The 24,988-nt window shown below is 38.1% G+C and overlaps 1 protein-coding gene and 1 pseudogene across 3 annotated transcripts in view; both read right to left on the bottom strand.

Annotated features, from left to right (window-relative positions):
• TMEM156 (transmembrane protein 156) overlaps positions 1 to 18,902 on the bottom strand; it is a 47,893-nt gene extending 28,991 nt beyond the window's left edge. For 2 of the 3 annotated variants that reach the window (XR_015725524.1, XM_045770548.2), the window contains exon 1: positions 18,744 to 18,902. Coding sequence is in view for 1 of the 3 variants with exons in the window: in XM_045770548.2 (XP_045626504.1) it covers positions 18,744 to 18,831 (88 nt within the window). In the remaining 2 variants the exon portion in view is untranslated. Of the gene's footprint in view, positions 1 to 8,348; positions 8,467 to 18,743 lie in introns of those variants that run through there. The other variant, XM_087864208.1, reaches the window with a different exon arrangement.
• LOC148109589 (mitochondrial import receptor subunit TOM22 homolog) lies at positions 14,785 to 24,481 on the bottom strand (annotated as a pseudogene).
• Between the last annotated feature and the right edge of the window lie 507 nt (positions 24,482 to 24,988).

Below are 24,988 nucleotides of genomic sequence, written 5' to 3'. Positions count from 1 at the left end.
ATCTGGCTCCCTTAAAATTAAAAAGATCTTCTAGAAGTTTTAAAGTTTTGCCTTTTACATTTATTTTTTTTTATTTTTTTTATTTTTATTTTTTTGAGAGAGAGAGGGAACGTGGGTGGGGAGGGACAGAGGGAGAGGGAGCGAGAAAATCTTAAGCAGGCTCCACACCCAGCCCAGACCCTGAGATCATGACCTAAGCCGAAATCAAGAGTCAGAAGCTTAACTGACCGGGCCACCCAGACGCCCCATGTATGTTCTTCAGCTGTCTGGGATCGGGTACAGTGTGGGGTAGGGGCCACATGAATGTTTCCACATGCGATGATCAACTGCATTAGCATTTATTGAGTAGTCCGTCTTTCCCTCACTACTCAGAAAGATGCCTCTGCCATGTATCAAGTATCCATAGATAATGAGTGTGTTTCTGGGATCTCAGTTTCCTTCTATCAGCCCATTTTTGTATCTTTGCAAAGATATTAAAATGACTTAATTACTTTTGCTTTGTAAAATCTTTTATATCTGATAGGTTATCATCTAGGAGTGTCTTAGCTATTCTTGGCCCTTTGCCCTTTCCAATAAATTTTAGAATCAGCTTGTTAAGTTCAGCAAAGAGCCTAGTTGTGATTCTGACTTGAATCTTGAAATCCCCTGGAGAAGAAAGATAAAATACTGAGTTCCTCCTATCACTTTTTCTTCCTTTCTTTCTCTATTTATATGGGCTTTCTTTGATATCTTTCAATAAAATTTCCAAATTCTCTCCATGACTATCTCATATATCCTTCGTTAGAGTTCCTCTTAGGTACCTTATTTTTTGTTGCTAGTGCCAACAGTATCTTTTAAGGAATATGTTTTCAGTTTGTTAGTGGTATATGGAAATACAATTAACTTTTGAATATCAATTTTATTTTCTTGCCGCTTTATAAATTTCCTCGTTAACTTTTATTTCCTATAAATCTTGTGGGCTGTCTATGCAGATATGCATAGCAACTGTAAATAATAACAACTTTATTTCTTCATTTCCAATCCTTATATGTTTATTTCTTATACTTTTTAAAAAAGATTTTATTTATTTATTTGAGAGACAGAAAGAGCACACATGTGTGCAAGCAGAGGGAGGAACAGAGGAGGAGGGAGGGGGAAGGGAAAGAATCTCAAGCAGACTTCCTGCTGAGTACAGAGCCTGAAGTGGGGTTTGATCTCACAACCCCGAGATCATGACCTAAGCCGAAACCAAGAGTCAGACACCTGACTGAGTCACCCAGGTGTCCCATTTTTTTAACTTTTCTCATTGCACTGCCAGGATCCTCAGGACCACAGTGAATAGACATATTGAGAAAGGTCATCCTTGCTTATTCTCAATCTTAAGAATACTTATAATGTCTCATTGCTGAGAATAATATTTCATATAATGATTTTTGGAGGACCTGTATCACTTTAAGGAAGTTTTCTTCTATTCCTACTTTGCTAAGAATTTTTCATTATAAGGGTTGCTGGATATAACTGAATGCTCATTCAACAACTTTGAGGTGATTATGTGGTCTTTCTTCTTTAATCTGTTAATACAGTGAATTACACTATTAGATTTTCTAGTGCTAATTCATCTTGCATTCCAGGTATAAATCTCAGCTGGTCATTTTATATATATATATTTATCCAATTAGGTTCTTAATATTTTGTTTAAAATTTTTTTGTTTGTTTATGTAGGCTCCATGCAGGGCTTGAAGGCTTGAATTCATGACCCTGAGATCAAGAACTGAGCTGAAATCAAGAGTCGGACACTTAACTAACTGAGCCACCCAGGTACACCCCAATTTTTTTATCTGTTTATAAATGAGTTTGGCCTGTAAGTTTTTCTTTTTTGTTCTATCTTTGTTAGGTTTGGATACCAAGATGAACTAGCCTTAAAAAATAAATTGGAATATATTCCTGTTTCTTTTTTTTTTTTTTAAGAATTTTATTTATGTATTTGAGAGAGAGACAGAGATAGCAACAGAGATAATAAGAGAGAGCATGAGTGGGAAGAAAGAGAGAAGTAGGCTCCCTGCTCCCTGACAAAGGGCTTGATCTCGGGACCCTGGGATCCTGGGATCATGCCCTGAGCCAAAGGCAGACGCTCAACGGCTGAGCCACCCAGGTGCCCCCATCTCTGATTATTTTTAAGAGCTCTTTAGTTTTCATGTTCTACGGAATTTTGCATTTATTCTGTTTGGGACTTGTTGGGTTTCCTGAATCTGAGGATTTATGTCTTTCATCGCTTTTGTAAAGTTCTCAGCCACATCTCTTTAAACACTGTCTTTTCCCCATTCTGTCTCTTCTCTCCTTTGGTAGCTTCAGTTAGAGATCTCTCCCTCTGTTTCATATTTTCTCTTTCTCTGGCTCTCTCTGCTGTGTTCTCATTCAGATCTATGTTCTCATTCATTAATTCACTATTCAGTTGTGTCTGATCCATTTATTCCATTCCTTATGTTTCTACTTCATGTTATTATATTTTCATAATTAGAATTTCGAGTTGATCCTTTTTCAAATTGACCTGATTATATATTTTTTTAAAGATTTTATTTATTTGTTAGGGAGAGAGTGTGCCTGTACAAGCAGGGGGAGCAGCAGGCAGAAGGAGAGGGAGAAGCAGGCTCCCTGCTGAGTAGGGAGCTCGATGCAGGACTCAATCCCACCAGCCTGAGATCATGACCTGAGCTGAAGGCAGACACTTAACTGACTGATCCACCCTGGTGTCCCTACTCGATTATATTTTTTAAATTTAATTTAATTTGATTTTAAATTCCAGTATAGTTAACATACAGTGTTATATTGGTTTCAGATGTATAGTATAGTGATTCATAAACCTGCCTGATTATTTTTAATAGTCTTGTTTCTTACTCATACTTTTTGGTATACTCATACCATTTTTATTGAAACAAACTAAATACTTACTTTATATTATAGATCTCATAACCCCAATCTGAATTCTTTAAAGATCTGATTCTGCTTTTTTGTCTCTGTTGACTCTTATCTGTTAAGTCTTTGTGTTTTATGATTGTTTGGGAAATTATTTGAGATATGATTTGAAGATGTGTTCCTCCAGAGAGGATTGGATTGGTGTTTACCTCTGCTTGGTGTCTGATAGCACATTATTGCAAAACCACTTTAAATTTCTTGGTGTGGTAAGAAAAAAAAAAAGAGCCCTTATATACTGTTGATATGTAAATTAGTCCATCCACTGAGGAACACAATATGGAGGATCATCAAAAAATTAAAAATAGATCATATCATTCAACAATTCTACTTCTGGGTAGATACCCAAAGGAAATGAAAACTGAAGCTCACATAGATATCTGCACTCCCATGTTTATCACAGTATTATTTATAATAGCCAAAATATGAAAACAACCCAAGTATCCGTCAATGGGTGAATGAATAAAGAAGATGTGTTACATATACACAATGGAATATTATTCACTTATGAGAAAGGAGAATATCCTGCTATTTGTAACAACACGGATGCACTTGAGCACATTATACTATGTGAGATAAGATAGAGAAAGACAATTACTGTATGATATCATTTATATGTGAAATCTAAAAAAGCCAAATGGGAGAGAGGAAAGATGACAACAGAGTAGGAGGACTCTAGGCTCGTCTCATCCCATGAACACAACTAGATAACTATCAAATCATCCTATTGCCCCAGAAATCAACCTGAAGACTGACAGAACAAACTCTATAACTAAAGGGAGAGAAGAGACAGAGACATGACTTAGGAGAGAAATGGATCATGGGTGCTGTGGAGGGGAGGAAGCCATGGTCATAGAGAAGGGCAGGAGAGAGAGAGGAGCACACAGGGGAATGAACAAGGAGGATGATTTCCCAAAGCGATGGGCTTGGAAAACAAGAGGGGCTGGATTTTGTGAGTTCTTGCAACCAGGAGGTCTTAAAGCCTGGAGTTTGAAAGGTCAGTAGGCTTGGCTGAGATAGAACCTGGAGCACACTGCCCTGTTCCTGGAAAGAAGGCAGGCAAACCACCTGTGTGGGGGGAGGGGTGGGGAGATGGCATGGAAACAGCAGTCTGAAAAGCACCAGGAGCACACAGTGGGGAGATTACTTGCTCTTCTCAGAGCATGTCCCTGACAGGCAGTGCTCACGGAGACTCCTCTCAAGGAACAAAGGAGCTGGTGGGTACCATTTCCCTTCCCTGCCCCTCAGCATAGATACAGAGCCACCAGCAGGAGGCAGTGCAGCACTGACACTAGCTGCCTAACTTGCTTACACCAAGCCCCACACAGCTGCTCTCTGGCTGGACTGCCCTTTTCAGTCAAGCTTGCCTCAGTCCCAGCTCAGTGAGCCCCTCACTGGGAAGACCAGCACAAACTCCTACTCATACCACATCTCCTGACCTGAGAGTTCTTCAGGGTCTCAGTTCTGGTGGAGGTGATATCAGGTCTCATTTCACAAGCAGATCAGAGCACACCTAGTTAAAATTTGCCACATTCAGGCCAGGGACAAAACACTACCCACAGCAGGCAAGGAGAGCCTCTGCAGATGACTAACCTAAAGAATAGAGCAGCCAAAACACAACAACAGAGCACACGCAGCACACACCAGAGACACTCCCTGAAGGACCAGGCCCTGGCACTACATGACCTCTTCTTCATATAGCCATTACTTCCAGGAGCAGTAAGCATACTGGCTTTTAAAACACACAGAGGAAGGCAGAGATTTAGACAAAATGCCTAGATGAAGGAATTTATCCCAAATCAAAGAACAAGATAAGGCCACAGCCAGAGAACTAAGTGAAACAGATATAAGTAAGATGCCTGATGGAGAATTTAAAGCAACAATCATGAGTATACTCACTGGGCTTGAGAAAAAATAGAAGACATCAACGAGACCCTTTCCACAGAGATAAAAGAGTTAAGAAAGAAACAATCGAGATGAAGAATGCAATAAACAAGATTGGAAACAAGCTTGATGCAATGAACAGCAGGCTGGAGGAAGCAGAGGAACAAATTAGTGACCTAGAAGACAAAATAATGGAAAGTAATGGAGCTAAACAAAAGAGAAAAAGAAGAATTGTGCAACACAAGAATAGACTTAGGGAACTCAGTGACTCCATCAAACATAATAACATTCATATTATAGGAGTTGCAAAAGAAGAAAAGTGAGAAAGGAGGGCAGAAAACTTATTGGAGGAACTAATAGCTGAAAACTTCCTTAATCTGAGGAAGGAAACAGACAAACAGATCCAAGGGACAGAGAACTCCCATCAAAATCAACAAGAGGGGTACCTGGGTGGCTCAGTCGATTAAGCATCTCCCTTTGCCTCAGGTCATGATTTCAGGATCCTGGGACTGAGACCTGTGAGTCTGCTTTTCCCTCTCCGTCTGCTCCTCCCCCCCCTCGTGCATGCACTCTCTCTCTCTCAAATAAATAAAATCTTTTTATAAAAAAAAAAGACAAACCCAAAAAACAAAACAGGCCAACACCAAGACATATAATTAAATTTGCAAAATATAGTGATAAAGAAATAATCTTTTAAAAGCAGCAAGACAGAAGGAGTCTTTAATTTACAAGAGAAGACCCATAAGGCTAGCTGGAGATTTCTCAACAGAAACTTGGCAAGCCAGAAGGGAGTGGCGTGATATACTCAAAGTGCTGAATGGGAAAAACTGCAGCCAAGAATACTCTATCCAGCAAAGCTATCATTCAGAATAAAAAGGAGAGATAGTTTCCCAGAAAGAAAAAACTAAAGGAGTCTGTGACCACTAAACCAGCCCTGCAAGGGATATTAAAGAGGACTCTTTGAGTGCAAAGGAGAGACCAAAAGTGACAAGAAAGGATCCGAGAAAATCTCCAGAATCAACCACAAAACAAGTAATAAAATGGCAATAAATACACATCTATCAAAAATTACTTTAAATGCAAATGGACTAAATGTTCCAATCAAAAGACATAGGGTGTCAGAATGGATTAGGGGAAAAAAAAAAAAAACAAGACCCATTTATATGCTGCCTACAAGAGACTCATTTTAGACTTAAAGACACCTGCAGATTGAAAGTGAGGGGGATGGAGAAACATTTATCATACAAATAGATGTCAAATGCTCCAATCAAAAGACATAGGATGTCTGAATGGATTTAAAAAAAAAAGACTCATCTATATGCTGCTTACAAGAGACTCATTTTAGACCTAAAGACACCTGCAGATTGAAAGTAAGGGGAATGGGGATACATTTATCATGCAAATGGCTGTCAAAAGAAAGCTGGAGTAACAATACTTATATTGGACAAACTAGACTTTAAAACAAAGACTTCAAACAAGAGTAAAGAAGGGCCCTATATTGCAGTGAAGGAGACAATCCAACAAAAAGATCTAACAATTGTAAATATGCACGCAACATGGGAGCATCCCGATACATAAAACAGTTAATAACAAACATAAAGGAATAATCAATAATAATACAATAATAGTAGGGGACTTTAACACCCCACTTACATCAATGGACAGATCATCTAAAAAGAAAATGAACAAGGAAACAATGGCATTAAATGATACACTGTATCAGATGGATTTAACAGATATATTCAGAACATTCCATCCTAAAACAGCAGAATACACATTCTTTTCAAGGGCACATGGAACATTCTCCAGAATAGATCATATATCAGGTCACAAAACAGGCCTCAACAAATACAAAAGGATTGAAATCATACCATGCAGCTTTTCTGACCACAACACTTTGAAACTAGAAGTCAACCAAAAGAAAAAATTGGGGAAGTCCACAAATATACATGGAAGTTAAACAACATGCTACTAAACAATGAATGGATCAACCAGGAAATCAAAGAAGAAATTAATGATGAGCACTGGGTGTTGTATGTAAGTGATGAAACACCGAATTCTACTCCAGAAACTAATATTGCACTATATGTTAATTAAGCAAAATTTAAATAAAATAAAAAATGAAGAAATTTTTAAAATACATGAAAACAAAAATGAAAATACAACAGTCCAAAACCTTTGAGATGCAGCGTAAGTAGTCCTAAGAGAGAAGTATGTAGCAATACAGGCCTACTTCAGGAAGCAAGAAAAATCTGAAATAAACAACTTAACCTTACACCTAAAGGAGTTAGAGCAACAAACAAAGCCTGAAACCAGAAGAAGGAGGGACATTCTAAAGATTAGGGCAGAAATAAATGATATAGAAACTAAAAAAAAAAAAAACAAAAACAGAACAGATTGTTGTTCTGTTCTTATCAAAGCCAGACTTATCAAAAAGAAAGACTTCCAGACTTATCAAAAAGAAAAGAGAAAAGACTCAAATAAAAAAATCACAACTAAGAGAGGAGAAATAACAACCAACACACAGAAATACAAACAATTATAAGAGAATATTATAAGAATATTATATGCCAACACATTGGACAACCTGAAAGAAATTGATAAATTCCTAGAAACATACAAATTACCAAAACTGAAACAGGAAGAAATAGAAAACTTGAACAGATTAATAGCCTGCAAAGACATTGAATCGATAATCAAAAAATTCCCAACAAACAAAAGTCCAGGGCCAGATGGCTTCATGGGCGAATTCTACCAACCATTTAAAGAAGAGTTAATACCTATTCTTCTCAAACTATCCCAAAAAATAGAAAAAGAAGGGAAACTTCTAAACTCATTCTATGGGACCAGCATTACCCTGATACCAAAACAAGATTAAGACTCCTCTAAGAGATCTACAAGCCAATATTCCTGATGAAGGTGGATGCAAAAATTCTCAATAAAACACTAGCAAACCAAATCCAACAGTACATTTTAAAAAATCAGCATGATCAAGTGGGTTTATTCCTGGGTTTCAAGGGTGGTTCAATATTCTCAAATCAATAAGTGTGATATATCACATCAATAAGAGAAAGCATAAGAACCATATCTCATTTCAATAGATGCAGAAAAAGCATCTGACAAAGTACAATATCCATTCATGATAAAAAACCCTCAACAAAGTAGGTTTAGAGGGAACATACCTCAAGAAAATAAAGGCATATACAAAAGAACCCACAGCCAACATCATCCTTTATGGAGAAAAACTGAGAGGATTTCCCTTAAGTTCAGGAACAAGAGAAGGATGTCCACTCTCACCACTTTTATTCAACATACTACTGAAAGTCCTAGCCCCAGCAATCAGACAACAAGAAGAAATAAAAGACATCCAAATCAGTAAAGAAAAAATAAAAGTTCCATTATTTGCAGATGATGCAATAATATACATAAAAAACCTGAAAGACTCCAAAAAACTGCTAGAAGAGATCAACAAATTCAGTAAAGTCACAGGATATAAAGTCAACATATAGGGGCACCTGGGTGGCTCAGTAGTTAGGCATCTGCCTTCGGCTCAGAGCGTGACTCCCAGAGTCCGGGGATCGAGCCCCGCATCAGGCTCCCTGCTCCACTGGGAAGCCTGCTTCTTCCTCTCCCACTCCCCCTGCTTGTGTTCCTCTCTCACTGGCTGTCTCTCTGTCAAATAAATAAATAAACTCTTTAAAAATAAAATAAAATCAACATATAGAAATCTGTTGATTTCTATACACCAATAATGAAGCAGCAGAAAGAGAAATTAAGGAATCAGTCCCACTTACAATTGCACCAAAAACAGCAAGATACTAGGAATAAACCTAACCCAAGAGGTGAAAGACCTGTACTCTGAAAACTATAAGACACTGATGAAAGAAGTTGAAGATGACACAAAGAAATGACACACAAGACATTGCATGATCATGGATTGGAAGAACAAATATTGTTAAAATGTCTTTCCTACCCAAAGTAATCTACACATGTAATGCAATCCCTATCAAAATACCAACATCATTTTTCACAGAACTAGAACAAACAATCCTAAAATTTGTATGGAACCATGAAAGACCCCAAATAGCCAAAGTAACCTTGAAAAAGAAAAGTCGAGCTGAAAGCATCACAATTCCAGACTTCAAGTTATGTTACCAAACTGTAGTGATCAAAACAGTATGGTACTGGCATAAAAATAGACACATAGATCAGTAGAACAGAATAAAAAACCCAGAAATGAACCCACAACTATACGGTCAGTTTATCTTCGATGAAGCAGGCTAGAATATCCAGCGGGAAAAAGACAGGCTCTTCAACAAATTGTGTTGGAAAAACTGGACAGCAACATGCAAAAGAGTGAAATTGGACCACATTTTATACCAGACACAAAATGGATTAAAGACCTAAATGACTTGAGACCATAAAAGTCCTGGAGGCAGTAACCTGTTTGACATCTGCTACAGCAATTTCCTTCTAGATTGTCTCCTGAGGCAAGGGAAACAAAAAGCAAAAAGAAATTATTGGGACTGCATCTAAATAAAAAGCTTCTGCAGAGTGAAGGAAACATTTAATAAAATTAAAAATCAACACCCAAAAAATGAATAATCCAATTAAAAAGTGGGCAGAAGGCATGAATAGACATTTTTCCAAAGAAGACACACAGATGGCCAACAGACACACGAAAAGATGCTCAGTATCACTGACCATCAGGGAAATGCAAATCAAAACTACAATGAGATATCGTCTCACACTTGTCAGAATGACTAAAATCAACACAAGAAATGACAGGCGTTGGCGAGGATGTGGAGAAAGGGGAACCCTCTTGCACTGTCGGTGGGAATGCAAACTGGTGCAGCTACTCTGGAAAACAGTATAGAGTTTCCTCAAAAAGTTAAAAATTGCATCGAACTTTACATCGGAAACCGGGGATGTACTGTATGGTGACTAACATAATATAATAAACATTTAAAAAAAAAAAGTTAAAAATTGAACTACCCTACAATCCAGAAGTTGCACTACCGAGTATTTACCAAAAGAACACAAAAGCACTAATTCAAAGGGATACTTGCACCCTGATGTTTATAGCAGCATTATCTACAGAAGCCAAATTATGGAAACAGCCCAAATTATGGAAACATCGACTGATGAATGGATAAAGAAACACAACGGACTATTACTCAGCCATAAAAAAGAATGAAATCTTGCCGTTTGCAACAATATGGATGAAGCTACAGAATATTATGCTAAGTGAAGTCAGTCAGTCAGAGGAAGACAAATACCATATGATTTCACTCATATGTCGAATTTAAGAAACAAAACAAATGGGGGAGCCTGGGTGGCTCAGTCAGTTAAGGGTCCAAATCTGGATTTGGGCTCAGGTAAGGATCTAGGGTCCTGAGATGGAGCCTGGCATGGGAGGCTGCTTGAGATTCTCTTTCACTCTGCCCCTTCCCACCATGCATGCTCTCTCTCTTTCTCTCTCTCTCTCTCTCTCAAAAAAATAAATAAATCTTTAAAAAAAAAAAAAAACAAATGAACATAATGGAGAAAAGGAAGAAAGAGAGGCAAACTAAGAAACAGACTCTTAGCTATGGAGAACAAACTGATGGAAGGGGAGGTGGGTGGGGGAGTGTGTTAAATAGGTGATAGGATGAGGAGGGCACTTGTGATGAGCATAGGTGTTCAATGGAAGGGTTGAACCACTATATTGTACACCTGAAACTAACATTACACTGTATTTTAACTGGAATTTAAATAAAAACTTAAAAATTAAAAAAATTAAAAATCAAATGTATAAAAAAAGAGAGAGTAAAATAGCTGTTACCGGGGGATGAGGATGGGGGGACAAGTTTCATCGTGTTTAAAGGTACAAATTTGTAATGAATTAAGTACTAAATAAGCCAGAGATATCTAATGTATAGTATATCAATTATAGATAGTCATATTTTACCATAAGTATATGATGTGATAAGTATTGTTATAATGGCAACCATATTACTAATAAATAAATGTATCAAAGTAACACACTGTACACCTTAAATTTACACAGTATCATATGTCAAATTTATCCAAGAACAAAAAACAAAAAAAAAAAATAATTCTTGGATTGGGTTTATCACACCTCATAGGCAATGAGCATTAATATCCAAGTTATGGCCCGTTCATGTTCACAAACTCTCAGGAAATTTTTTCCTTGCTCTCTCCAGGGCCTAGATGGAGACAGACAAATTTCCTCACAGCCAGGCAAGTTTTTTCCGAGATTTCTCCTCATTCCTTTGCAGAGCATGTCACGTTTTGTCTCCCAGTCTTAAGCTTCAGCTTCTGTCCCCCCATGTGTGACCCATGGAACCGAGACTCTAGGCCACCAGGAATTGGTAGATGTTCTTCAGGTCACCAGCCTGTTCACTCTTGCTTACCCATCTGGATTCGTAATTTCTTTTTTTTTTTTTTAAAGATTTTATTTATTTGACAGAGATAGAGACAGCCAGCGAGAGAGGGAACACAAGCAGGGGGAGTGGGAGAGGAAGAAGCAGGCTCATAGCGGAGGAGCCTGATGTGGGGCTTGATCCCATAACGCTGGGATCACGCCCTGAGCTGAAGGCAGACGCTTAACCGCTGTGCCACCCAGGTGCCCCTGGATTCGTAATTTTTTTTTTTTTTTAAGATTTTACTTATTTATTCGACAGAGATAGAGACAGCCAGCGAGAGAGGGAACACAAGCTAGGGGGAGTGGGAGAGGAAGAAGCAGGCTCATAGCGGAGGAGCCTGATGTGGGGCTTGATCCCATAATGCCGGGATCACGCCCTGAGCTGAAGGCAGACGCTTAACCGCTGTGCCACCCAGGCGCCCCTGGATTCGTAATTTCTAATCATTTTCCACCTTCAAGGAGTTTTCTTATTTTCTTAGTACTTCAACTATGTATTTTGTTGTTGTTGTCCTTAATGTTTTATCTCATATTTTTAGATATTTTGTGCCAAAAGTGTTTTTCAAGGTATGACTGCAAGAACAGAAGTCTCAACTCTCTGTTCACCTTCAAAAATAAGATTTACAGAAACACCTTCATTGTTTGACAGGCAATAGGAACTCCAGAAACTACTATATGTCAAGTCATATTTTCCCAATACCTAAGCTCTTTCTCTGTTAATGAGTTGTCAAGGAACTTCGGGAAGAAGTGTGGATTATTTCAGACAATACATATTCTAAGTGCTATTGCTTTAGTATATGAAATGGAAACTGAAGAGAAAAAGAAATTTTACCTCTAGAAACGACCACTTGGGTGATGCATTTGGTGGTTTCTTATAAAATGAAGCTACTTTACTACAAGATAGTTACCTGATAGAAATGAAAACATATTTTCACACAAAGAGTTGTACCAGAATGTTCATGGCAGCATATTTATAGTGGCCAAAAGCTGGAAACAACCTAGTGGCCAAAGGGACAAATGTGAGGTATTTGTATAATGGACCATGTAGCAGTAAATAGAAAGGAGCTACTGAGACACTTCATAACATGGATGAATCTCAAAAACATTATGCTGAGCTAAAAAGCTGGACCAAAAATAGACGCTGTGTGATGATTCCATCTATATAAAATATAAAAAGGGATAAAACTAAGTTATGGTGACATAGGTCAAAAAGTTGCCTTGGGGAATAGGAAAAGATTTGACAGAAGAGAGCAAAAGGAATCTTTCTGGGAGTGATGAAAATCTGTATTTTGTATGGCGTTATCATTACAGAGGCACAGACAATTGTCAAAATGTATAAAACCAAACACTTAAGATCTTTGTATTTTATTGTAAGGTGTGCCTTTAAAAAAAATAGCCAAGCTAAACAAAACGCAGCCAATGGTTTGTCAGTATCTTTCATCATTATTGGATAGTCTGTATCATAATCCAGCAATTTAAAAGTATTAGCCACCAGGAGAGAAAAAAGCTCACGGCTTAGCTGCCTAATTTACAGAGACACTTGTTAACGTACATTGTTTTCCTTTGATCACACGTCTGCCTCTTTAACAAATGGCATAGACTCACAGAGTATCAATTTCAATAGCAAAAACTCAAATAATGTAATTCTATTTTGAGTTCCGTAATTGAAGCTTCTCTAGTAATATTGAGTGGGAAAGGGTAAAAATATATCATGTTGCAAATGAATGATATATCTATGGTGTCAACCAGATAAGGAACAGGGGAGTCTGGACAGGATATGGATTTATTCATAGAACATTTGGGAAAGACAACTTATTTTTTTTTTTAAGATTTTATTTATTTATTTGAGAGGGAGAGAAAGAGAGAAAGAGCATGAGTGGGGGAGGGGCAGAGAGATAAGTAGACTCCTCATTGAGCAAGGAGCTAGAGGCAGGGCTCAATCCTAGGACCCTAAAAATTCTAGGTGTGCAGTAAAATTTTGTTTCAAAAATGTAAAATGAGGATTACAATGCCTGGGAAGCCTAAATCAGAAGGTGGTTGTGAGGATTAGCTAAGAAGTGCTTTCTTTAAGAATGTTTCCCTTTTATTTCCTTTATAATATGACGCAAAAAATTCACTCAATCAACAAATATTCAGTGAGTGCCTCCTAATATGACAAGTTCTGTCCTAAGTGCTTAAAATATGACCAAAATAAACAAAAGCCTCATTTTCATCCAGCTTACATTCTATTTGGAGAAATCAGACAACAAAAAGTATACACAATAAGTAAGTAAGTTATATAGGGTATAAAGGCTATGGAAAAAGAAACAGAGCAGTATAAGGGTAAGATATAGTACCACATCACTGTTTTAAAGACAGTTGTTTTTTCTATAAAAACAAAAAAGATATACGGAGAGAGCATTTATCTACCAATGCAATGAGACAAGCTGATAGCAAGCTTCCCAAGCAAGGGTTGGTGGTATAGAACCTGATAGAGGAGCGAAGAAAACCACTTCTGCCAAAGCAGTGGAAAACATTATAGTCAGCAGTATCTTTTTTTTTTTTTGCCAACACCTAGTGCATGAAATATACATGTAAACATATTATGCCGATTAGTAGCCATTTTCATGCTACAAAGATTCAGAAAATTCCATAAGAAATGTTACAACAAGATAAATCTCTCCATCTAGTTTTATTCCTTCTCTCTCAATATTTTCAGAAAAGTCTCTCTTGAGAATGATTCTTCAGAATGAAGGAGTTGAAATATTTAATGCATCAAAATGAGTTATATGTAAAAATACTTGGTATAGTACCTGGGACATGTGTAAGTATTTATTACATTTTTTAAAAAATTTTAGTGGTGGCTGGGTGGCTCAGTGGGTTAAGCACCCAACTCTTGGTTTTGGCTCAGGTCATGATCTCAGAGTCAAGAGATCAAGCCCCGCAGCAGGCTCCACACTAGGCAGGCAGTCTGCTTAAGATTTTCTCTCCCTCTCTCTGCCCCTCCCCCCACTAGTGCTTGCTCTCCTCTCAAATAAATAAATAAATCTTTAAAAAAAAATTAATACCTATTAGTCTCTTTCCTGGACCTTATTGGAGATTTCTACTTAACTTTTTTTCCCCCCATTGGAATCGTTTTTAATACTTAAACACAAAAAGTGAGCACTTACTTTTTTTCTCTTTTAGACAGACACGCAGGTCTCTCATAGCCAAAATGGACAGAGGAAATGAACTCCTGCTCTGTCCTCCACAGTCCCCATCCTGTGGTTGAAACTGCTGCCCGGCCCTCCCTCCTTCCCAACACAGAGATTCACAGTGGCTGCTTTACACTAGGCTACATTACTGCATTTCGTATTTCTTATTGTGTGCATGTCCCTTCCCAACATCTCCATGCTTAAAAACAAAAAACAGTCAGGGGCTCATCCTTCCCAGGGGCATCAGTTCCTGTGCCACAATGGGAGAGTGAGATCTTCCGGTCATGAGTGATTTAGTGAAAGGGGTGGGATGGCCAGAGCTGGAGGAACTGGCTGCCTTGCTGCTCTCTGGTATCAGAGCGAGGACAGAAGAAATGGGACAGCATGGAGGGCACAGGTGTAAGTTGGGAGTCTCCATGAGACACTGGGGAGAATTCTCCCCACCAGGTTTAGATAGATCAATGTGCCAAAGTTACCCAAACACTATTGAAATTTCAAACTTGTCCCTCCAAGACAAGTCATAGAGCAGTAGCAATCTAGATCTTTCCAGCAAGTGAAGGCAAGAGCCCCTGGCATTCCCCCTGAGAGCCCAAGGTTTGGCCCTAGAAGCATCTGCCACTGCTGCAGTTTCTGTGGCTCCATTTGCAACTTCTCAGTCTCAAAGACAACAGGAGGAACCAGGATCAGGAAGGAAGTGGTCCCAATCCACAAGGCTGCCCTGGAAAACCTGTACATTTTCTGAGCCACAAAGAGGGAGAGATCAAAAGTGGCTCCAGCTGTGGATAGGACCCTCTCTGGGAACATCTCTGTCAGCCCCCACAGTCTCTCCGATAAGGTCTCATCTAGCTCCTCATGGTCTTCCTCCTCCAGTTCCTCCTCAGTCTTCTCAGAATCACCTTTTGGAAGCAATTGGTCCGCGAGCGGAGGCAACCGCCATCACTGATTAACTTTCTAATGAGCCAGTCAATAAGAGGGAAATAAAGTGTCCATTTTTAAGAATGAAGATAACACTTTCAGGCAAATTAGTTGCAGTGACCCTTGATAACACTGTGCTTTATCATACAGACGTAAGTAAGGTGTACAAAGGCTCATATTCTTCAGGGTTTATCCTGTAGTTCATAAGTTCCTTCATCTATTGTTTTCTTAAAGTTCGCTGCCCATTATAATACCATTTCCCTCAGAAAGTGTGAAATGCAGGAGGGAAATGAAAGCTGGTAAACACGGTTTATGTCAGTTTGGTTCTTAAACGTTAAGTGAGGAAGTCGAACAGCTAGATAAAATTAGGTTTCAGGTGTTTTCACGTCTGCTATTTCTGTCTCGCATTGCCATGAATGATCAGTAAGACGTGTATAACTCACTACAGTTTCTGGTTTCAAGAATTTCTGAGATATTTAAATGAGTACATTTTATTTGAAAATCAATAATAATTGCTTCTCTTAGAAAGTGCTTCTGCAAGCAAGTAAGGAGAAATATTCTCTGATCATTAGAACTCTGACAGTGAATTCTCTTTGCCACAAAAATGGAAGGAACATCCTCCCAAGACAGGCCTGGCAGCAACTTTTATGTTCCCATCGCACCTTTTTACATTGCTATTTTAGTAATTACAGTATCGTCGTTAATTATTTACTAGTCAGGAATCCCCTGACTGAAAACTCCTTGAAGGAAGAATTGCCTTTCGTTTTTGTAGCCCCAGGTTCCTGGTCCAGGTAGGGGCTATTCATTCCAATTTCAGTACACGTGCCGAAGCGAGCATAGGTACGCGCGGTTCGTAAGTATAAATAAATAACTAAACGATCGCTGAGATTTATATGCATTAACCAGCTCTCTCTTAAACACTGCAAGTCTGAGAAAAGGTTGGTGAAGTCTCTTGTTTGGGGGCAACCCAGGCTCCCTTAATTGCAGGCAGCTCTGAATAAAAATATATCCGTTCGCTTTTCTATCTCCATTATCTATGTGCAATAGAAACATATCGAATCATTATATTAATTATTGGATCTCAGTATAAGCTGCCTTTCAAATAAACCGAAAGTATTAGGATAGTGTCTCTTGCCAGTGCATATGCCCAGTGCAAACTCATTAAAAGTCCAAAACACCATTGAAGAAGTTTCTCTTCTTTGGTGAAGTTAGACTAGATAGTTTATACTGTGTAATTATGGTAATTGAATATTCTGAGTAATGATTATTCAGAGACTCAGATACATTCTTGATGAAAAAGGATCAAACACAGTTCTCTATTTTTAACTTAGGCCTTCAGAGGGTTTATTATTTTGAAATCAAATCTATTAAACTTCGTGAATACATTATTCCTCATTAAGATTCTTTCTGAATTCATTTGATGTCTTAACGACATGGTATCAGTGAATAATTTATAAGTAAAAATCATTTTATAATATTTATCTTAGAAATTAAAGTGAATAGAATATAACAAAAAATGAAAAAAATACAAGTAACTGATAGGGAGAGTAAGACTGTACAGGAGAGTCTCAAGGTTAATTTTAACACTTCTTGAACACTCTCAGCTTATCATCTAAATAATTTATCAGGTATTTTATTTTATGAAATACACTAGTTGACAAGTCAATACATTTTATGAGGTAACTATTGTGATTAAAAAATTACTGAAAAAGTGAAATGATTATGTGCCTTTAATTGAATCTATATTAGACTATATAAAATCAGGCTATATGAATTTGTTCCTGGTGATCCATAAGCCATTATACAACATAAAGCATTATTATTGCACTATTGCATGTGTAAAATATTTTGCCCAGTAATCAACCTTTCATTAATGGTGACTCTGTGCAAAATTCCTTCTACCACAAAATGACATCGGGATTAAGATGATGGTTTTCAAACATTTGTTTGTTGGCCCCAAGGAGGGTCCCTTTGAAACAAAATTCCCTAATAAATCCATTCCCCCGAAGAGTCCAAGGAACTATCTATGCTGTTCTTGGACCAGGAAAAGACAAATGGCTATTTTCAGTTTGGGGAGGCAATATAGGGAGTATTAGGGCTGATGTAATCAGGTATGAAAGTAAGAAAATGAAAATCGCTGATGGTTGATTACTATCAAGGCACTTGCCCAAAAAAGAAAAACTTTTAACATGCTCTAGCAATCACCAGTTCTCATAAAACACCAACCAATAGTTAGCAAACAGTTTATGAAATCTTTTTTAGGCTGATTACCTGGTTTTCATGAGATGAACCTAATTTTTTGGAGGTGCAAGATCCATCTTTATGGCCTACCTTAGATAACTATTAAATGAGCATACTCTCCACCACAAAAAGCTTAAAAATTAAAATATGTTATCTCCATTCCAATTCTAACTATTCTCTGTATATTTTCACTAGGTGGAATCAAGAATTAAAAATATGTTATGGTTGTTTAACCTAAGCAACAGAATGCCAGAAAATCAAGAAAAATTTGAAAAATTCAATCAGTCACAAAATTGCACATAGAGTTTATTTAGCAAAATATTGTTATCTGGCCACTTAGTGTCATGTATATGCAACAAAAATCATCGCAGAAAGTCATCAAATACAAGCTTTTCCCTGATTTTAAGCAAATTCATATAACTTTAATGATAGAATACAGCATTTTCTTTTTACCTTTTCTTATTAAATGCTGGAGAGCACATTTATCATCTAAACAGTTACATTACTATATCTTCAAATCTTTCACTGACATATAAAAACAGTTTAAATTTACATTTATTTATTTTCCTATCCTAGGTTTCAACAATCATATCACAAGTCCCTGAATTATCCACAGAGTTCATTTTGTTCCGTTTTACTCTAGTTACAAATCTACATACACACCTGCTGAAATTTGCACCCATCTTATTTTAATTATATTTTGAAAACTCTTATTTTTCAAAAGGCAACAGTGAGTTATTTGTGTGAAATGGCTGTGATGGAGGGAAATCAAGCATTTTTAACATAATAAATACTTGCTTTATAAAATACGTCCAGAACCTAAAAACATACTTAAAACTGTTTTGAAGGAAACTACTTCAAAGAGCAAAATCATGTGATAAGATTAATGTAAACTGGATGTTTTAAAATCTAGACTACAGATTTTAAATATTCCTCTTCATTTTTCATCTCACGATTGTGTGCCACAATAATTAAGTACTGAGAATAAGGTTACTGTGCTCTGTAAGAGTCAATTAAAATTACAATCTCATTTTCTTAATTTTTTCGACGTAGACTTTCAGCCCATGTGGCTTGTATGGACAAAGACCTTTCCTGCAACCATTAGCTATCGTGGTTTTTAAAGATTAGAAAAAGATAAATTATAATGGTATACTCACCTTTTGGTGTCTTAAAATATTCAGGCAAAAGTAAAATGAATGCAATCACTATTGCCAAAAGTAATTTAAAGAGGGCTGTTTTTGTCATGTCTCTTCACATGACACTGTGTGTTCCTGTCCAGAGCATTGGTGGCATGTTTCTTCCTGCTTTGGGCTTCATCTCTGCAGTACTTTAAGTTTATGCAATTTACTTCGTACTCACTTCCTTTTGGGTAAGACTTAAAAAAAAAAAAAAAAAAGAGGGCTTGAACAGAGACGTCTTCATTTTGAGTCACTTTCCATTATGAAAACTACCGTCTAAGAAGTAAGACACTTTCAAACTATCTTCTAAACAAGAAAGATTTGAAAAAAAAAAATGATCTCAAGAAAAGAATGAGGTCTTGTCCTACTCTAGATTGGAATCTATTTTCCCACATATATCGATCTGTAGGAGTAAATATGAACCCATAATATATACACCAAAAACAAAACGATGAAGGTCAGTCGTGTCCAGTTACTCATGTACTGGTTAAATGATTGTTGACCCCTTTTAAGTGCCAGGCTGAACTGGATTCTGGTGTTCAGAAAAGACCGTGTCTATAAGACAGTAAACAGTACAAATGTAAGGATAAATGTAAGGATAAACCAAAATTTTATTTCTACTTTACTACCTTGTGTAAAGTGGTGGAATGAGACTCTTTATCATTATGCCTATAAACAGTGTGATAATTGTTACCAAATCCACACTGTTCATTCCCATTTCAAAAAATGATCTTTCATTATGATATCCCAGTGAAGTAAAAGACTTTGTCTTAGAATATAAATGAAGAGTAGGGGACGTTCACGGTGAAGAAAGAACATGTGCCAACAAATACTTTTATTTCATTGTTCTTGTTTTCTGGCTTAAAAAAAATGGTAGGGAATATCTCCATTTTCTGCCTGCTCATTCCCTCTGGTACCTCCATCACCCCATCTGTTTCCATTCATCCTATCTGTTCTTACCCACCCATCCCTGGGTTTTATGAAACAATGGGTGAGTGGGTAGTAGGAGGCAGGGAACAAAAATCATGCTACGAATGTATTGTGAGTACACATTAACTGTCTCATCTTCTGATTGGGTGTGGGGATTTGATGGACAGATGGGAATCGTGGGTTAAGCGACTTTAGCAACTGAATCTAAGAACAATCAAAATGGCCCTAGAACTTCAAACATTAGACTTATTTTACGAACAGCATCGAGGATCATTCTAAGGAAGAGAGGAATTGAAGAGAGTCATTGCCTGCACCTCGTGTTGGACTGAGACATGTTATATGTCCAGCAGCGTCTTCAGTAAAGATGCTGGTGGAAAGGGGTAAGAGACCCTGTCCTTTAATTCTTTCCCATTTTACAGGTGTCACTAAGTGACAGCGGACTTTCTACTCCCCATGTGACTCTGTTTTGAACCCCTAATTTTTATGTATGAATACAAACGTTCCAACCATAATTTTACTAATAGAGAAGAAATTGATCAAGAAAATACTAACTTGATGTTACACCATTCAGTGAAAGTCCTCGATCAATTTTTTTTTAAAAGGGCAGCTGAACCACTTCTTTATTTTTCCACTTTAATTTGATTTTACTGAAATTAGTTTTGTTAGTGTCTATTCTTTTTTATGAACAATGCTTTGGTCCATCCATTAACTCTCTTGTCCATCTCAAATTTTATTGATTTGTGAGTTTTCTTTGTGGTAGTATTCCTGCAGACCTCCTTTTTCCTTCCCAACCTCTACCCCCTAATATGACCTCAGACTGAGTATTTGATTCTTGAGCACCTGGAAGACAAACTTCCCTAGTAAGCTCCATGGGTTCTTTGTCCATATGTGCTGACCCATGTTCTCTGCAGCTGCCTTCTCTGGAGCTTTATAGATGGTAGATGTCAAGAGACCAACCAGGGTTCTTAAATCCAGGGCCACTGCCTCACTACTCTGAGGATATGGGGGAGTCAGTATCTCACACCTGGCCTATAATCCACTTGCTGGACACCAGTGTGTCATCTCTGATTTAGCAAATTATGAGAAATATGATACACCCTAAGATATTTCAGGAATATCCTCCCCCTTACATCAGTATTCTCTTTCCTTTCATTCTTCTTTTAACTGTACCATCACCTTTCCATCAACCAAACATGAAAACTCTGCAGAATAACTTATTTCTAAAGACTTCATTAGATTTTTAATGGCCTTTAGATAATTCATTTAATGGTACTCTAATTATGTCATTTAAAAATATTAGTTTATATAGCACTACAATGTGAATATTCGTATATATGAATCTTTGTGTAAGTCTGATTATGGAGCAGAATTACTAAGACAAACAGTGTAAAGATTTTTGAAGTTCTCGATTCATGTAGACAACTATCTCCCAGAAAAAGTGAGTCAATATATACTCAGCCAGGAGTGAATGAGAGTGCCCATGTCACCAAACTTCAATATTGGCCATTTTATTCTCTTAACTTTTGTCAATTTGAAAAGGAAGAAAAAAAAAAACTTGTTCTAATATTTGTTTCTTAGATTGCCAGTAAGTCTAAACATTTTTCGTATTTGCTGGCAATTTGAATTTCTTATGAGTTGCCTGTTCGTGTCTTTTACTGGAGCATTCGTATCCTCGTTGTTGCTTTATAGGCCTTTTTCTCTACTGGGAATATGAAACCCTAGCCATATATGTTGCAGACATTTTCCTCAGGTTGTCATGTTCCATTTCCTTCTGTATAGGGTGGGGTTTTCTCCCCTATTTATGACAGAATATAAAATATGGTAGATCATGGACTTTAAAGTTTTATGCTAAGAAACAGAATTCTTCCTCGTTGTACTTATAATATTAAACCAAATATTTTATAGCTTATCAAGTAGTTCACTCTTAGATACAAAATTTGCTTGCAGCCTGATTTTGGCTGCCTGGAATGCGTAATAACAAGCTAAGAAGGCTGGTCATCTTTTAAACAATGGAAACATCCGAGGCTCTACTAAATGGTGAGAGAGTTAATGATAATGGTAATGGACCCCAGCTCCATAGTTTGTTTACAATTTCCGAAGCGCCTGCACAGATATTAGATTATGAAGGGAGAATCTGAGAACATGAGTGTGTGCTATTATCCATCCATTGTGGGCTTCTCTCTCCTACCTCAATGAAGGAGTGAGAAATTGATAAATCTAAAACACAAGAGGGTGTTGCTATGTTAGTGTTTAGCTTTCCTAAGTCTTATACTTCATATCATAGACTCAGGTTCTCAAAGTACTTTAATGTGTTTACGCTCCTAATCAAAACTGAAAGCCTTAATTAATAATTGTACGTTGTGGCTGGATACAATTTTTTTTAAGATTTATTTATTTATTTGAGATCAAGAGGGAGGGGGAGGGAGGAGGGACTCAACCTCACAATCCTGGGATAAAGACCTGAGCTGAAACCAAGAGTCAGATACAACCCACTGCGCCACCTGGGCACCCCTAGACACAAATTTTTTAAATGACAGAATTCTTTATTTCCAGGAGGTGCTCTACCCAAGGAAGCAAAAGCAACGTGCTTTTAAAAAATGATAACAGTCTTAAAGAGGATGGTTTGGATTAACTTCTATGTAGTCATCTATCATGTGAAATATATACTTGTATATACTTCATATGAGCAGTACATTTTCCATTTCTTTTCTCATTGAAATTATCCTTAATCCCTTCCCTGTATTGTGTCAAGATGTCATTTGGGGTCCACAAAAACAAGAGCAATGATCAATGACGTTTATTGAACATTTATCATGTGCACCTGCACAGTATTGAATGTTTCATGTGGATTCTTTTATTCAGCACCCCCGCAAATCTCTGAGGTAGTTACTCCTGTTATTCTAATTTTACAAGCAAAGAATATTAGGTATTGAAAAATCAAGAAAGTGCTCAAAATCACATTGTTAACATAAAGGAAAGCTTTGGCTTCAAACCCAGAGAGTCTCAGTGCAGACTTAATGCTTTCAACCACTGTGCTGTCCTCACACTGTGTGAGATCGTTTGTCAAGAAGGGTCACTTATACAATACTAATGATAATAACAGACACAAATACAGCCCTTACTGTGTGCCAGATACTGCTCTGTCCCAGGATTTCTCACGGCGAGCACTACTGGCATTTTGGGCTGGATAATTCTGTTTGTAGGGGGCTGTCCTGTTCTTTGTAGGACGGTTAGCAGCAGATGCTAGTAGCAACCCCCTAGCCCCTTGACAACAACAACAAAAATCTCTCCAGACATTACCAGCTGTTTCTGGGGGGTGGGGCAAAATAGCTTCCACTTGAGAACCATTGCCCCTATCACTTCATTTACATTAAGTCATTTAATCCTCCTTACAACCCTATGAAATGGTTACTGTCATTATTTCCATTTTACTCACGTCAGACAAATTCTATTCCAGGTAATCTAATCATCCAGCATGTGAATTTAAAAGACAATTCATAATCTGGATCAGCCAAATGACTTCTAATTGTGTTTATTGCAGACAAACTACTTTGGCGATACAGCAATGCCTGGATTCACACATTTTGTGGGAGGAGATAATCTCTTATTAACGAAGTCGGCCTGAGTCTGGAGAGGGTTTTGGGAAGTTCCAACGTTTTGCAGTTCATTCTGCAAGTATGTCCTGAACGCCTACACAAGGTCAGGCAGCGTCCTGAACCCTGGAGATGAAGTAGCAAATGAAGCGAAGTCTTTACGCTCCCATTCTGGTGGGAGTACATTCCAGAGACAGACAGTGACCAAATAATGACAACGGTTTATTTTCAGATAATGTTAACTGTTCTGAGAAAAAACAAGGAAAATATGATGTGCTCACAGAGAGTTGGGCAGGGCACATGCCGCTTTAAATAATAATGTTAAAGAAAGTCTTGTACAATCCATTTATGTGCCGCTAGGGAAAGGGCAAAACTACAGGGACACAAAATACATCGTCGGTTGCCACAAGAGGCTGGAGGTAGAGGGAGGGTTGACTACAAAGTGCCTGAGGGAATTTTTAGGGTGATGGAAATGTTCTATATATGGATTATATCTCGATGATCTGGTGGTTTACAGCTGTTTGTTAGTCAAAACTCTAGAACTGTACATTCACAGGGGTGGATTTTACTATATGTAAATTATAACCCAATAAATATTTTCTCTCTCTTTCTCTCCTGATGGGGGTCAAGGTGGGCCATCCCCAAGTATGCCTCTTTGGTATATTGATTATTTTCAGTTAAAATCACTTAAGAAACCATCAGTGCAAGAAGGACATTCTGACCCTCCTTTGCCCCTCTGAAAGCACGAAATAAATTCCCCATGTGGAAAGCAGGTTCTTTGCACCTGGAGGGGAGGAAGGCATCCTTATTGCCAGAGATGAGGAATGCAAGGCCAAGAAGGCTGTTTAAACAAACCTTGTTATTTATTTGTCAATTTGCTACCCCAAACCCAAATCCCTTATCAAATCTTCACAAATAACTGTTTCTTTGTCTAAATGATATAAAAGCTGCCAGCTTGGGTTCCTTCTTTGAGCCTTATATTTCTATGAGCTCCGGTATGTATAAAATTCAATTTCTTTGTCTCTTGTTCATCTGTCTTATGTCAATTTAATTATTAGGCCAGCCAAAGAATCCAGAAGGGAAGAAAGGAAACGTTTCCCCCCCTCACACCCCACTGGCATTTTGCTGTTTTAAAAATGGAGAAGATTGAGAAAGGGGCTGGGAGCCAGGGCCAGAGCTGGAACTTCATGGCATAGAAATTCAGACTGAGCCTCTGTTCGGGCCAGAAGAGACCCCCATCCCATCCCTGTGGTGCTTTCAGTGGCTGTGGTGAGGCTGTGGCAAAGAACCCCAGGCCATGAGGGCACCCAGGAGGTCACCCCTTCAGCAGCAGGTGGGCCAGGCCACCCTGGGAAGTGCAGTCAGCCCCTCAGAGAAGCAGAAAAGGCGCTCAGCTTTGCTAAGACTACAGGCTGCGGTTCACTGCGCTGCCTTCTCCTTGTTCCCCTCCCCTCGAGGGAGTATCTGGTTTGATCAGCCACCACTGTGTTTAGAACTTGGGAGACGGGGCAGAGTTTACCTGAGGCTTCACCCGCAGACCTCCTCAGAGGTGTGTGGCCTTCTCGCGAAGGCCCATACATGGCTGCTTAGCCTACACTGTCCCCACCGCCAATCACCTGTGGCAGGGGAAATAGAGTCTGTGTTTACTAACAAAACGCACTGCCCTGAGATATCAATCAGCATATGCAGGACAGAACCTGG

Source organism: Ursus americanus, chromosome 8 (genome assembly GCF_024610735.1).
Source record: "Ursus americanus isolate L20-20 chromosome 8, mUrsAme1.1.p, whole genome shotgun sequence".
NCBI lineage: Eukaryota > Metazoa > Chordata > Mammalia > Carnivora > Ursidae > Ursus > Ursus americanus.
The sequence above is the reverse complement of the archived record's forward strand: the minus strand, read 5'-3'. Positions and strand labels throughout refer to the sequence as shown.